The 14,506-nt window shown below is 48.0% G+C and overlaps 1 protein-coding gene across 16 annotated transcripts in view; it reads left to right on the top strand.

The window, feature by feature from the left end:
• Positions 1-14,506, top strand: part of LOC135775928 (alpha-2,8-sialyltransferase 8F-like) — a 1,056,838-nt gene that overhangs the window by 524,470 nt on the left and 517,862 nt on the right. Inside the window, exon 15 of one of the 16 annotated variants that reach the window (XM_073813070.1) lies at positions 34-97. The exons of the other annotated variants lie outside the window; for them this stretch is intronic. Coding sequence (XP_073669171.1) covers positions 34-97 — 64 coding nt within the window. The remainder of the gene's footprint in view (positions 1-33; positions 98-14,506) is intronic. 16 annotated transcript variants of the gene reach the window in all.

The following is a 14,506-nucleotide window of genomic DNA, read 5'->3' as shown; positions in this document are numbered from 1 at the left end:
GTTGAACTGAACCTGACTCTTTCCTCATTGCAGAACGGAAAAGCCTGACAAGTGGTCGACGGGCCACCAAAGGACAGCTCATTCGACCTCACAGATCGTAAATATAACACAACCAAATCTTTCCTGAAACCATGGCATTTGTGTATTCTATCAGTAACTGTTACCATATGTGACTTTCAATATTGCATAACTGATTTCTTTAACGTTTATCAGATAATTCTTTGATTATTTGGATTATTAGAAATAAGGTTTTCATCTTATCAGAAACAGAAAACATTCTGCCATAAATTCAACTCAGTCACTTCAATTTTCTATTTTTTGCATTTTAGTTTCTATCTTTTTCTATTCTTTAGTATTTTAGTATCATTTAGTAGTGTTTTAAGTTATTCTTGTTTATCTTTTGTTAATAAATTCCATTTTTACCACTGTGTCTTCCTACAAGCTGGTCTGAATCTCACAAAATCCTTCAGAACTCCCTCTAATTTACATATTTTTTTATTTGTTAAAAACCTGTTAACCTGCACGAGGATGCCAGCCCACTGAAGAGCTCTTTATTTACATAATTTAAATTACTGTTAGTTTAAATGTACTTACATAAAACAACTATACATCATTAAAAAGTGTTAAGACTAAAGATATAGTTTTTGACCTTTATTTTATTCTGAAAATCCTATAGTGACAGTAATTTCTTCATTTTTGTCAGGAGTTATGAAAATAAAAAACGGTACATACCTTTAATTTGAAATATGACCTCAGCCGCACTCATTGATAAAAATACTCCTCCGTGATTTTCATAAAAGCACTCGATAAAACAACATCCATCGGGGCTTTTAATTCAAAGTATGGATATTTGGAGAAATATTAGTTCAATTTTATATGTTTACTTAAGATTTCTGCAAGGGGGGGTAATATTTCATAAATTTTTATTCCAAACACGGCGATATGAGCACCTGGAGCCTCTACAGTCATTCACACCCAGTTTGTTTCATTCATACGTGAAGCCGGGGGGTGCTAGAGTTAGAAAGTCTCAATATGAGACTCATAAAATTAGACGTCATAGCTCAGCTGTCAGTCAGACGTGAACTTGAACAGTGAGTACCTTACATGCACAGAATAAGCGGATAACTATCTGCTTATTATAGAAAACTGTTTTCATGCGTTTACATGCAAATCAATAAACCGGCTATGCAGACAACTGCGTTTACATGGGACTTGGAGAATTATCAGTTCCCTTTCGAGAGCGGTCTCTCGACATTGCATCAGCTAACGCAATGGGTTAACTCCTCCCACTTCACCAGACACTGAAATCTTATTGAACAACGCCATTGCAGGGCACTGGCCAATCGTCGCTGACCGCGTGACCGCAGAAGCGTATAAAAAGCGGTGTAAGAGCGACGAACGTCAGTATTCTCTTCTTCACTCAGCATGACATCTTCAATCAAGACTACGAGGTCGACTACTTGCATTGTCTGCGCGGGACCTCTGGAGCAGCCGGACTCCCATGAGCACTGCATCGCCTGTTTGGGGTTGGCGCACGCCGAGACGGCGCTCGAAGATTCTGCATGCGAGCACTGCGCCGACCTCCCTATTCGCGTGCTCAAGACCAGGAGGGCCGTTGCTCTAAGTCTCGCCGGGGATCTGCCCGCCGCCGCATCCGTGCCGCCGGCGGGTACTTCCCCCTCTGCTTCCTTTGCTCCTCGTCGGGACGATGACGGCGGTAGCTCTGTTTGCAGCGTTTTCCCGCCGAAACCTCCCGTCGTCTTTACGAAGGACGCTTTCCGCCCCCCTGCAACATCTGATGTGGCCGTTTCTTTTGGAGTGGCGGAGGACGACGACGACGGCATGTCCCTGATCGCGGACTGGTGGAGAAAGCCTACTCGTCATCTGGGGAGGCGGTGGCGGCACTCCATGCTATGGCCATTCTCCAGGTCTTCCAGGCGAAGATTTTACAGTCGCTGGACGGCGCCGTCGATGCGGACACGGTGCGTAACCTCCGCGCTGCCACGGACTTCGCACTGATGGCTACGAAGCTCTCCGCCCAAGCCATCGGAAAATCCATGGGATTTTAAGTTGTCCTTCACCGCCACCTATGGCTCACCCTAGCTGAGCTGGAGGACAACGAGAGAAAGGCTCTGCTTAGCGCTCCAATTACTCCCGCCGGCCTCTTCGGTGACGCCGTGGAGTCGGTTGTCGAGCGCTTCTCGGAGGCTCAGAAGCGCTCGAGAGCTATGAGCCAGCTGCTCCCCAGATGGTCATCTTATCAGGAGACTGCCAGATCGCGCTCTACTTCTGCCCCGAGATCAGCGCAGCGTCCTTCCAAACAACCTCAGGCTGGCTACACCGCACCCGCTCGGACCGAGCCCGACGTCAGACAGAGGGATTGGCAGTTCCAGCCGAGAAAACGCCACGGACGTGGTCGGAGCCCTCGACGCGGTGGAGGACAGCCCCAGGCGAGGAAGCCCTCTTCCTGACGAGAAGGCGGAGAGGAGGAGATCGCTCGTGGAGGGGCAAGCGTCCACGCGACGAGTTCTTCTGCCCCCCTCTGTTCCTGTGGGCGACAAGTTCAATGTTGTAAATGCTGTTTGTGTGAATGCAAATGTAATAAAAATACAAACATCATCACAGAAAGAGCTATTTCCTCCTCACAGCCCTTATGCAGCGACGATTGCCCTGCCGGACGGCAGCGTGAGTTTGCGAAACATACAAAGTGCTTGTCAATCAAACTCAAACGTCGTCAACGAGCCGTTAAACGAGAATCAGTTTCTATGCGCCGTTCCACCGCCGACACTTCTAACGTTGCTAAGGTATGGCATGAACGTAGAAAACACGTCGCATGCGTTAACGCACCGCCCGCTTCTCTCGCTGAGCCAATTTCTAGATGCGTGGAAAGCGATCCCCAGTGTGTCAGAGAGGGTATTGAGCATCATAGAGCACGGTTACTCTCTGCAGTTCAGATGCAGACCGCCCCGTTTCAAAGGTGTGGTATTGTCATTAGCAGCACCTCAAAATGCCCCCGTCCTGAGACAAGAGTTTCAAAACCTACTCGCATTAGGAGCGATAGAACGAGTCCCTCTAAGCGAGTTAGAGAGCGGTTTCTACAGCCGGTATTTTGTAGTACTCAAGAAAGACGATGGATTACGGCCGATACTAGATCTGAGACCCATCAATCGCGCGCTACGCAGACGTGCATTCAAGATGATAACCGTGAGACAGATCCTAGCGCAAATTCGCCCTGGGGACTGGTTCGCATTGATAGATCTAAAGGACGCTTACTTTCACATTCAGATATCCCCCCACCACAGGTGTTTTCTGAGGTTTGCGTTCGAAGGCACGAGCTATCAATACTCCATTCTCCCGTTCGGACTAGCTTTAGCCCCATGCACATTCACAAAATGCATGGATGCAGCTCTCTCCCCCCTCAAAGCGAGTGGGATGCGCATTATGAATTATCTGGACGACTGGCTGATTATGGCTCAATCGCGCGATCTGTTGATCAGTCACATAGAAGCATTGCTTCCCCACTTAGAGTCGTTAGGGCTGCGAATCAACGTTCAGAAAAGCAAACTTGTTCCGAGTCAATCCATTTCCTACCTGGGCGTTCTGTTGGATTCTGCATCGATGCGTGCTCATCTATCGCAACAACGTGTAGAAACATTAACGCTGTACATGCGTCGTTTCAGACCCGGCCGGTTTGTCCTCCTGAGGGAGTTTTAGAGGCTTTTGGGTCTAATGGCGTCAGCCGCCCCGGTTTGTCATCTAGGATTGCTTCACATGCGTCCATTACAGATGTGGCTGAACGATCGAGTGCCGGTGAATATGTGGGCATCGACGTGCCTGCAAGTTCAGGTGACACACAGCTGTGTAAGCACTCTGAAACCGTGGCGCGATCCGACCCTTTACAGTATCGGAGCCCCCCTAGGACAGTAAGCATCTCGTATAGTGGTCACCACGGACGCGTCAACATCAGGTTGGGTAGCAGTCTGCCAGGGCACACCCGCATCCGGTACGTGGTCAGATCTGATGAGAGATTGGCACATAAACCATCTGGAATTGAGAGCGGTATCGTTAGCGCTCAGGGCATTTCAACCGCAACTCGAGCGTCAACATGTTCTTGTGCGGACAGACAATACGACGGTGGTTTCTTACATAAACCGCCAGGGTGGTATTCATTCGAAAGCCCTATTCGAGCAGGCAGCTCGTACCGCTAGTGCTGTGCAAAATCAGGGAAGAAGGAGCTACGGTGATTTTAGTTGCGCCGAACTGGCCGAACCAACCATGGTATCCGGACTTGAGAGAGATGTTAATAAGCCCCCCATGGCAGATTCCCTTAAGGAGGGATTTGCTGTCTCAGGTAGAAGGCTCAGTATGGCACCCCAACCCGGAACTATGGAATCTAAACGATTGGAAAGTGAGAGGATCGTAGATAACACGAGTGAACTCTCGCGTCGAGCGGCTTTTACGCTCACTGAGGCGCGTGCTCCGTCTACAAGACGCTTGTACGACCTTAAGTGGAAGGTGTTCGAAAAATGGTGTCATAGTAACAGCATTGACCCGTTTAATTGCCCTGTGTCGGATATTGTGCTTTTCCTGTAACATAGAATGGACGCCGGCAGCTCGCCGTCGACGCTAAAAGTCTATGTGGCCGCTATCGCTGCGGTACGTCCCTCGGGTTGGGTACCTTTCACATTTTTACCGGTACCGGTTCCGATGCCGGTACCTGGAATTCGATACCAGTACCCAGCGGTACCTTTTTCGGTAGGCTTTACTCTGGCTTAAGTGACTTTCAGTGGACATAATAAGCCCAAACCTCTCATTTTCAACATTTTGTTATTTATTTCGAAATGTTTAATAATACACACAATCTGTAAAAAAAAACATCCCTATAACATCCAGGGCATATGTCTTACATATAAATAAAATAAATAAATAAAATATATAAGTAAGACAAATGATCAATGAACATAAACCTCCTAAAAGCAACATAAAAGTAAACTTTTATGTAGAAAACAATACTAGCAGTTGATTTTTAGAAAAATCAGCATGTCAACGTTCTCAGGTAAAAGCCATGACAGAGCGAGTGTTCTCTACAGCAGTAGAGAAGAGGATGTAGAAGAGGACTGGACACAGAGATACTTTTTTGCCAATCTGGCCAGCATTGGCATTTGGTCCGCATGTGGTTGAATGTGTTCGAACAGCCACACGGACCGCCTTCTCTCCTCCTATTTATCTAATCTGAGGTACTGAGCACAAAGTTTTACGTCATTTCTGACTTTTAGCATGAACACACAGTCTTTAGGCTTTCTGTGATGACTGTATGTGAATAAACAGGAAGCAAATGCAGGAATGAAATGAAACACAGTTTATTATGAAAATGACACAGATGATACGGATGATCTGGTGGGACAGACAAAGGCTGCGGTGACGGATCCTGGTGCTCGTGGGTGAAGTCAGGTGAACGGATGAAACCGGATACACAAACAGGCAAACCTTCACGCGAAGACGAGACCACAGGAACACCCGAACACGAGAACACAAGCGAGACATGTAGCGTAATCATCTGGCAGTGAGAAGAGAGAATGAGTGAGTATATATGCCGTCTCCGTAACTATCACCAGCTGGAGCAAAGCAATCACGCGCACCTGCATTCACTCAGATCATTAGTGATCAGACACACACACGCATACTCCAGTCATACGACAACACAACACAGAAAGTCACGATGGACTTATCCTACCGTGACAGTACCCCCTCCCCCACGGGCGTCACCTGACGTCCCCGGGCTCCTAGTCCTGTGATGGAATTCATCAATAAGGGAGTGATCCAATATGTCCCGAGCAGGAACCCAACTTCTCTCCTCCGGACCGTAACCTTCCCAATCCACCAAATACTGAAATCCGCGTCCCCTCCGTCTAGAGTCCAGAATACGATTAATCGAATAAGTTGGTTCCCCATCTACGATACGAGGCGGGGGGGGAACCGGGACTGGCGGATTAAGACGAGATTTAAACACGGGTTTGATTTTGGAAATATGGAAAACCGGATGAATTCGTCTGTACACAGGAGGGAGATTAAGGCGGACTGTTACTGGGTTAATGATCTTAGCAACAGAAAACGGGCCGATAAATTTGGGAGTCAACTTATTCGAGACGGAACGCATCGGAATATTCTGAGTAGAAAGCCACACTTTTTGACCCACGACGTAAACGGGAGGCTTCGACCGGTGGCGATCGGCCTTAGCCTTGGTGCGTTGTCTCACTTGGAGTATGACCTCACGTGCCCTACTCCAAGTGCGACGGCACCTCTGGACAAAAGCGTGCGCGGAGGGGACCGCGACCTCGGACTCCAGACTGGGAAATAATGGTGGTTGGTACCCTAAACTACACTTAAACGGAGATAGGCCCGTAGCTGACACTGGTAATGAATTGTGCGTGTACTCCACCATAGAGAGTTGTTGGCTCCAGGAGGAAGGATTCTTGGAGGCCAAACATCGCAACACTCTTTCCACATCCTGATTGGCTCGTTCGGTTTGACCATTGGTCTGAGGATGAAACCCCGAAGACAGACTAACCGTAGCCCCTAGCAATCTGCAGAACTCTCGCCAAAATTTAGATATAAATTGAGGACCCCTATCGGAGACCACGTCTGTCGGGAGGCCATGTAACCGGAATACGTGATCAACGATAGTAACCGCTGTCTCCTTGGCTGAAGGTAATTTGGGCAAGGGAATAAAATGAGCCGCCTTCGAGAATCGGTCCACTACGGTTAAAATCACCGTATTACCCTGGGAGGGTGGGAGGGTGGTAATGAAATCGAGCGAAATATGGGACCAGGGTCTCGAAGGGACTGGCAGCGGTCTAAGTAATCCGTCAGGAGGACGATTAGACGCCTTACCGATAGCGCAAACCGAACAAGCCAATACAAAATCGTGTGTGTCACGAGCCATCCCTGGCCACCAAAATCTTTGCTTAATCAAAAACTTGGTTCGACTGACCCCTGGATGGCAAGCTATACTGGAATTATGGCTCCATTTAAGTACCTCTGATCTCAGTCCCTCTGGCACAAATAACCGGTTCGGTGGGCAACGGGCCGGGGGCGTTACCCCTTCTAAGGCTTTAGTTACCTTCGATTCGATCTCCCATGAGAGCGCGGAGATGAATAGAGTCTCCGGTAAAATCGGCTCGGGAGAGGAAATACGATCGGGACGCTAAAAAATGCGGGACAAAGCATCAGGTTTGGTGTTTTTAGAACCTGGACGGTAGGACAATGTAAACTCGAAACGACCGAAAAATAAAGCCCACCGAGCCTGCCTAGAGTTCAAACGTTTAGCAGATTTGATGTATTCGAGATTCTTGTGATCAGTGTAAACTATAAAGGGCACACCCGACCCCTCAAGCCAATGACGCCATTCTTCCAGTGCTAGTTTAACAGCCAACAACTCCCGATTACCAATGTCATAATTACGTTCAGCAGGCGATAAGCGATGAGAGTAAAACGCGCAGGGATGCACCTTTCCGTCTGAGGATGTGCGTTGGGACAACACGGCTCCTACCCCCACATCTGACGCATCGACCTCCACTATGAACTGGCGTTTACGGTCAGGGGCCACGAGAATCGGGGCTGAAATGAAGCAGCCTTTCAGTTTAGTGAATGCAGTCTGGGCTGCATCCGACCACCTGAACGCCGTGCTAGGGGAGGTCAAGGCGGTCAGAGGTGCGGCTAGTTGGCTGAAATTGCGAATAAAACGCCGGTAAAAATTGGCGAACCCCAGAAATCTCTGCAGGGCCTTGCGAGACTCTGGGGATGGCCAATCCACCACAGCCTTAACTTTCTCCGGATCCATACAGACACCCTCAGTCGAAATGATGTGCCCTAGGAAGGAAACAGACTGTGCATGAAATTCGCATTTCTCCGCCTTGACAAAAAGCCCATTCTCTAGCAACCTAAGAAGCACTCGTCGTACGTGTTGCACATGTTCCTGGAGAGACGTAGAAAAAATCAGTATGTCGTCCAGGTAGACATACAGAAACTGATCGACCATGTCTCGCAACACGTCATTAACGAGTGCTTGGAAAACCGCTGGCGAGTTAGATAATCCGAAAGGCATCACGCAGTACTCAAAATGGCCACGAGGGGTGTTAAAAGCAGTTTTCCATTCATCCCCCTCCCTTATGCGGACCAAATTATAAGCATTACGTAAATCCAGTTTTGTGAAGACGGATGCTCCTTGCAACCTCTCGAAGGCCGAAGACATTAACGGCAAAGGATAAGTATTCTTTACCGTAATGTTATTCAACCCTCGGTAATCAATACAAGGACGCAAGGACCCATCCTTCTTACCAACAAAAAAGAACCCCGCCCCTGCTGGAGATGAAGAAGAGCGGATGAACCCGGTTGCCAGAGAATCAGAAATGTATTTCTCCATGGCCTCCATCTCAGGAACAGAAAGAGAGTAAAGTTTGCCTTTAGGCGGAGACGTACCTGGCAGTAAATCTATGGCACAGTCATAGGGACGGTGTGGAGGTAGAGAAGCGGCCCGGGACTTACTGAACACTCCCTTCAGGTCATGGTACTCAGCGGGCACGTTAGTTAAGTCCACCGTCTCCTCCTGAAACACAGACGCAGAGACAGGTATACAAGCAGAGACAAGACAAGACTTATGACAAGCTTCACTCCAACCGGTGATAGTTCCTAATCTCCAGTTGACAGAAGGGTTGTGTTTCAGCAGCCAAGGATGTCCAAGTACAATGGGAGCCAGAGGGGAAATAGTGACATAGAACTGCAAAGTCTCAGAATGGTTGCCAGAAATACAGATGGTGACCGGGTCCGTGATGTGAGTGATGACAGATAATTCACTACCATTTAGGGCGAAGGGTGAAATGGGTTTGGAGAGAACTGTCAACGGAACCTGGAGCTTACATGCAAAGTGGTGATCGATTAAATTCCCCTCGGCTCCCGAGTCCAGTAGTGCATCACAGGTGAGATGTACGTTGCGCCACCGCAGATTCGCCGGGAGGAGGGTAGATGTTAATGGGGTCTTTGCTGAAGAGATTCCGCCCGAAAGTAACCCCAGCACTACTCCCGAGCGTTGCCTTTTACCGGACACCGATGGAGGAGGTGTCCGGCCTCTCCGCAATATAGGCAAAGCCCCAGTGCTCGACGGCGAATCCTCTCCTCCCGGGAAAGCCGAGCTCGACCCACCTGCATGGGCTCCGGATCGGACATGGAGGGACCGGCCGCACTCTCTCTCAATGGCGGTCTTCTTTCCAGAACAGCGTGAACAACTCCTTCGTCGTCGTAAGCTGGAATACTCCGCAGTCGAATATCCGCACGGATAGCCGCATCGATAAGACCATTGAGAGAGGCTGGAATCTCCCCGTGCTGAAGTTCACGCTGGATGCGGCCGGTTAACCCATGCAGGAAAATATCCCACTGCGCCTCTTCGTTCCAATGCGTATCCGCTGCTAGCGTACGAAAGTCGATGGCAAAATCAGAGACGGTCCGTGTACCCTGACGCAGATCGGCCAATTTTCTGGCCGCATCTCTTCCAACTGCTGACCGATCAAAGACCTTCCTCATCATCGCTGACAGCGCCTCGAAGCTCTGGGTACACGGATCGCCGTTCTCCCACACCGCTGTTCCCCAACGCGCCGCCTTTCCCGTCAGGAGGGACAACACAAATCCTACTTTACTTTCTTCCGTGTTGTAGGTCTGGGGCTGAAGAAAGAAATGGAGAGAGCATTGAGATAGAAATGGTCTACAACATTCTGGATCACCTGCGTATTTCTCTGGCGTAGATAGTTTAGGTTCCTGACGGGACGCGCTCGCTGGTGGTGTAGGAGGAACAGACGGTGCGGGTGGCGCAGTGGGTAGCGTCAGCTGTTGAATCGCCTGGGTGAGCTCGGACACTTTGTCTGTCATGTCCTTCATTCCCCGGCTCAGTTCCTCAATCCGGCTGTCCTGGGTGGTGAATCGATGTATAGCAGCGGAGATGAACTCTTCAAACCGAGCCGGGGATCCTTTACCTGCTGCTTCCATTATTGGCCAGATGATTCTGTGATGACTGTATGTGAATAAACAGGAAGCAAATGCAGGAATGAAATGAAACACAGTTTATTATGAAAATGACACAGATGATACGGATGATCTGGTGGGACAGACAAAGGCTGCGGTGACGGATCCTGGTGCTCGTGGGTGAAGTCAGGTGAACGGATGAAACCGGATACACAAACAGGCAAACCTTCACGCGAAGACGAGACCACAGGAACACCCGAACACGAGAACACAAGCGAGACATGTAGCGTAATCATCTGGCAGTGAGAAGAGAGAATGAGTGAGTATATATGCCGTCTCCGTAACTATCACCAGCTGGAGCAAAGCAATCACGCGCACCTGCATTCACTCAGATCATTAGTGATCAGACACACACACGCATACTCCAGTCATACGACAACACAACACAGAAAGTCACGATGGACTTATCCTACCGTGACACTTTCATTGATAAAACTAAAAGCGGCTGATCTCCGCAGTTTCATTTCGCGAGCGCGTGAAAGTTGCGTGATCTTATTTCATTAATTGTACTGAAAAATCTGAGAAAGCTCCAACATATTCATGTACAAAACACTGTGCAGCATGTTTACCTAAAACACAAGCAGCGCCATAGTATTAGTTCGCATCCATTTAAACCCGTCATTACTCCAGCTCGCGTTAAAACGAAAGCAAAGGGACTTCCCCGCAGTCTCCACGGACCACCACTCAAAGTAATCAGGACAGAAGCGATCGAAAGTGGACAAAAGAGATGGACTGGTGTTGCTAAATACCAGGTGTAAACAGAATTTGTCTCTCTCGTCCACTAGTGATCCGATCAACGAAAACGCATCTTAAGCTTTTATATAAGCTTAATAAGCTGTGCTTCTAAATACACACTGTGTTTAAATAAGTGCTTCCTCAGGTTGGATGTATTACCACTGCTTGCCTTGCACTTACTGTTACAAATATTACAGGTAGCATTGTCTGCATCATCCTTTGTGAAATTTAACCATACGTTAGATCGCTTTCTGTTAGCCATTAAGCAAGTTGCAAAGGGGTGTCACTTACCACACGATCTCTCTCTCGCGCGTGCACACGCTTTTGCTACGTACCAGACTCACACGGCGTGCTGACATGTTCTCTCAGGTACCAAAATTGAGCACCGATTGATTTTATGTGAATCGATACTGGGTAGTACAGACGCAATTCGGTCGGTGCCTATAAAAGTACCGAGGTCGGTACCCATCCCTATACGTCCCCCCTTGGAAGGACAATCAATAGGAAGGAACGCGCTCGTTGTTCAATTCCTAAGAGGCGCGAGAAGATTAAGACCACGCCGTACCCCTTCGGTACCGCCATGGTTTTTAGACATAGTGCTGAACGCGCTTTCTCGGGCACTGTTTGAACCGCTGGAGTCTAGCTCTATCAAGGATCTATCCATCAAAACAGCCCTCCTTCTCGCCCTAGCTACAACGAAACGTGTTGGGGATTTACAAGCGCTCGCCGTCAACGAAGACTGCATGCGTTCCGGTTCGGCTAACTGTAATGTCATCCTAAGACCAAAGATTGAATCTAAATCTCTCTCCACTCCCTTCTGGGATCAGGTAATATCCCTAACGGCGATATCTGCAGCACCTGCAACATCACAGGATACGACTAACCTGGAGGTGATTTGCCCGGTCAGAGCTCTGAAGATGTACATGAACCGTACGGCTGAATTAAGAGCGTTGGATCAACTGTTTGTTTGCTACGGCGGTGCCGCTAAAGGCAGAGCGGTGTCTAAACAGCGGCTCTCGCGCTGGGTAGTGGAGGCTATAATGCTTGCTTACGAGAGCAGTGGACTTGAGCCCCCTTTAACATCAGGGCTCACTCTACGAGAGCTATCGCCTCTTCATGGGCTTGGTTTCAAGGTACCACTATTCAGGATGTATGTCGTGCAGCGGGCTGTGCTTCACATAACACCTTTGCAAGGTTTTATTTGCTAAATATGCAATCTCTAGCTGCGAAAGTCTTGTCGGTGAGTACTGACCACTCTTATGCTTCTATGTAATGGCAGCCGTGTGTTCTCGCAGGTCGTCTAGGTTTCACGTAGATGCCTGCGTCATTCGGTAGTTAAAAGGTATGTGTGCTTTTGCCTTTCCTCTACCCTGTGTTCCACCAGGTCGTCTTTGCAAAGACGGCGCTCGCATACACGGCGTTACCGCTGAGGCCGTTAACTCTGTGTTGTGAATCTACATTAACTAAATTTGCCCGGCAAAGCCGTGCGTGCTAGTTCTATTCTATTGATATTCCTGAGGTATGAAATTTGCATATCCCAACCTAAGGAACGTGAATACTCATCGCTACACTGCTTAGGGTAGAAAGACAAGTAATTCGGGTGTAAATACGAATAGAAGTAGCACGCACGGCTTTGCCGGGCGAATGTAGTTAATGTTAGCCATTAAGCAAGTTGCAAAGGGGTGTCACTTACCACACGATCTCTCTATCGCGCGTGCACACGCTTTCGCTACGTACCAGACTCACACGGCGTGCTGACATGTTCTCTCAGGTACCGAAATTGAGCACCGATTGATTTTATGTGAATCGATACTGGGTAGTACCGACACAATTCGGTCGGTGCCTATAAAAGTACCGAGGTCGGTTCCCATCCCTATCAACCCCCCGTGGAAGGACAATCAATAGAAAGGAACGTGCTCGTTGTTCGATTCCTAAGAGGCGCGAGAAGATTAAGACCACGCCGTACCCCTTCGGTACCGCCATGGTTTTTAGACATAGTGCTGAACGCGCTTTCTTGGGCACCGTTTGAACCGCTGGAGTCAAGCTCTATCAAGGATCTATCCATCAAAACAGCCCTCCTTCTCGCCCTAGCTACAACGAAACGTGTTGGGGATTTACAAGCGCTCGCCGTCAACGAAGACTGCATGCGTTCCGGTTCGGCTGACTGTAATGTCATCCTAAGACCAAAGGTTGAATCTAAATCTCTCTCCACTCCCTTCCGGGATCAGGTAATATCCCTAACGGCGATATCTGCAGCACCTGCAACATCACAGGATACGACTAACCTGGAGGTGATTTGCCCGGTCAGAGCTCTGAGGATGTACATGAACCATACGGCTGAATTTAGAGCGTTGGATCAACTGTTTGTTTGCTACGGCGGTGCCGCTAAAGGCAGAGCGGTGTCTAAACAGCGGCTCTTGCGCTGGGTAGTGGAGGCTATAATGCTTGCTTACGAGAGCAGTGGACTTGAGCCCCCCTTTAACATCAGGGCTCACTCTACGAGAGCTATCTCCTCTTCATGGGCTTGGTTTCAAGGTACCACTATTCAGGATGTATGTCGTGCAGCGGGCTGGGCTTCACATAACACCTTTGCAAGGTTTTATTTGCTAAATATGCAATCTCTAGCTGCGAAAGTCCTGTCGGTAAGTAGTGACCACTCTTATGCTTCTATGTAATGGCAGCCGTGTGTTCTCGCAGGTCGTCTACGTTTTACGTAGATGCCTGCGTCATTCTGTAGTTAAAAGGCATGTGTGCTTTTGCCTTTCCTCTACCCTGTGTTCCACCAGGTCGTCTTTGCAAAGACGGCGCTCGCATACACGGCGTTCCCGCTGAGGCCATTAACTCTGTGTTGTGAATCTACATTAACTACATTCGCCCGGCAAAGCCGTGCGTGCTACTTCTATTCTATCGATATTCCTGAGGTATGAAATTTACATATCCCAACCTAAGGAACGTGAATACTCATCGCTACACTGCTTAGGGTAGAAAGACAAGTAATTCGGGTGTAAATACGAATAGAAGTAGCACGCCCGGCTTTGCCGGGCGAATGTAGTTAATGTAGATTCACAACACAGAGTTAACGGCCTCAGCGGTAACGTTGTGTATGCGAGTGCCGTCTTTGCAAAGACGACCTATAATACTGTATATTATAATGCTATGCTAATCGAGCATAGTTTACAGCATAAATAGCATAAATTTTTTTATTTTCTGTCTCATTTTATGATTCAAAGCCACATCAGATCACGCATGATTGTTTAAGCACTCGACTTTTGATGTTATAAAGTGAGTTTTATTATAAATCCCTTTATTTGTCGTGTTTTGATGGTATGCTAAGCTAACGTACTAGCTGTTCTATAAACATCTGCTGTCTGGAGATATGAGATATATGTTTCTTGGAATAATTTCGACTGGTAAAGCTTCTTTTAGGTAAGTTTCTTTTTGTAAGAAAGGCATTTAATAAAAAGAAAGTGAATTGAGACGAGAGGAGGAAATAAAACACTAAATAGAATGTATGAGTAATTAACAACAACAATAATAATAATAACAGAATAAACATTTAGACAGCCATATCCCGGATTAAAAGTTGTTAATGACTCATCCGGATGCTTAATGAGTCTGTTTGAAACACGGAACAATAGGACATTAAACTTAAAGGATGTTGTGAGATATAAATAAACAAACATTAGCTTAGCATTTTTGC

The sequence above is a fragment of the Paramisgurnus dabryanus genome, chromosome 21 (genome assembly GCF_030506205.2).
Source record: "Paramisgurnus dabryanus chromosome 21, PD_genome_1.1, whole genome shotgun sequence".
Lineage (NCBI taxonomy): Eukaryota > Metazoa > Chordata > Actinopteri > Cypriniformes > Cobitidae > Paramisgurnus > Paramisgurnus dabryanus.
This window is presented reverse-complemented; position numbering and strand designations above follow the sequence as displayed.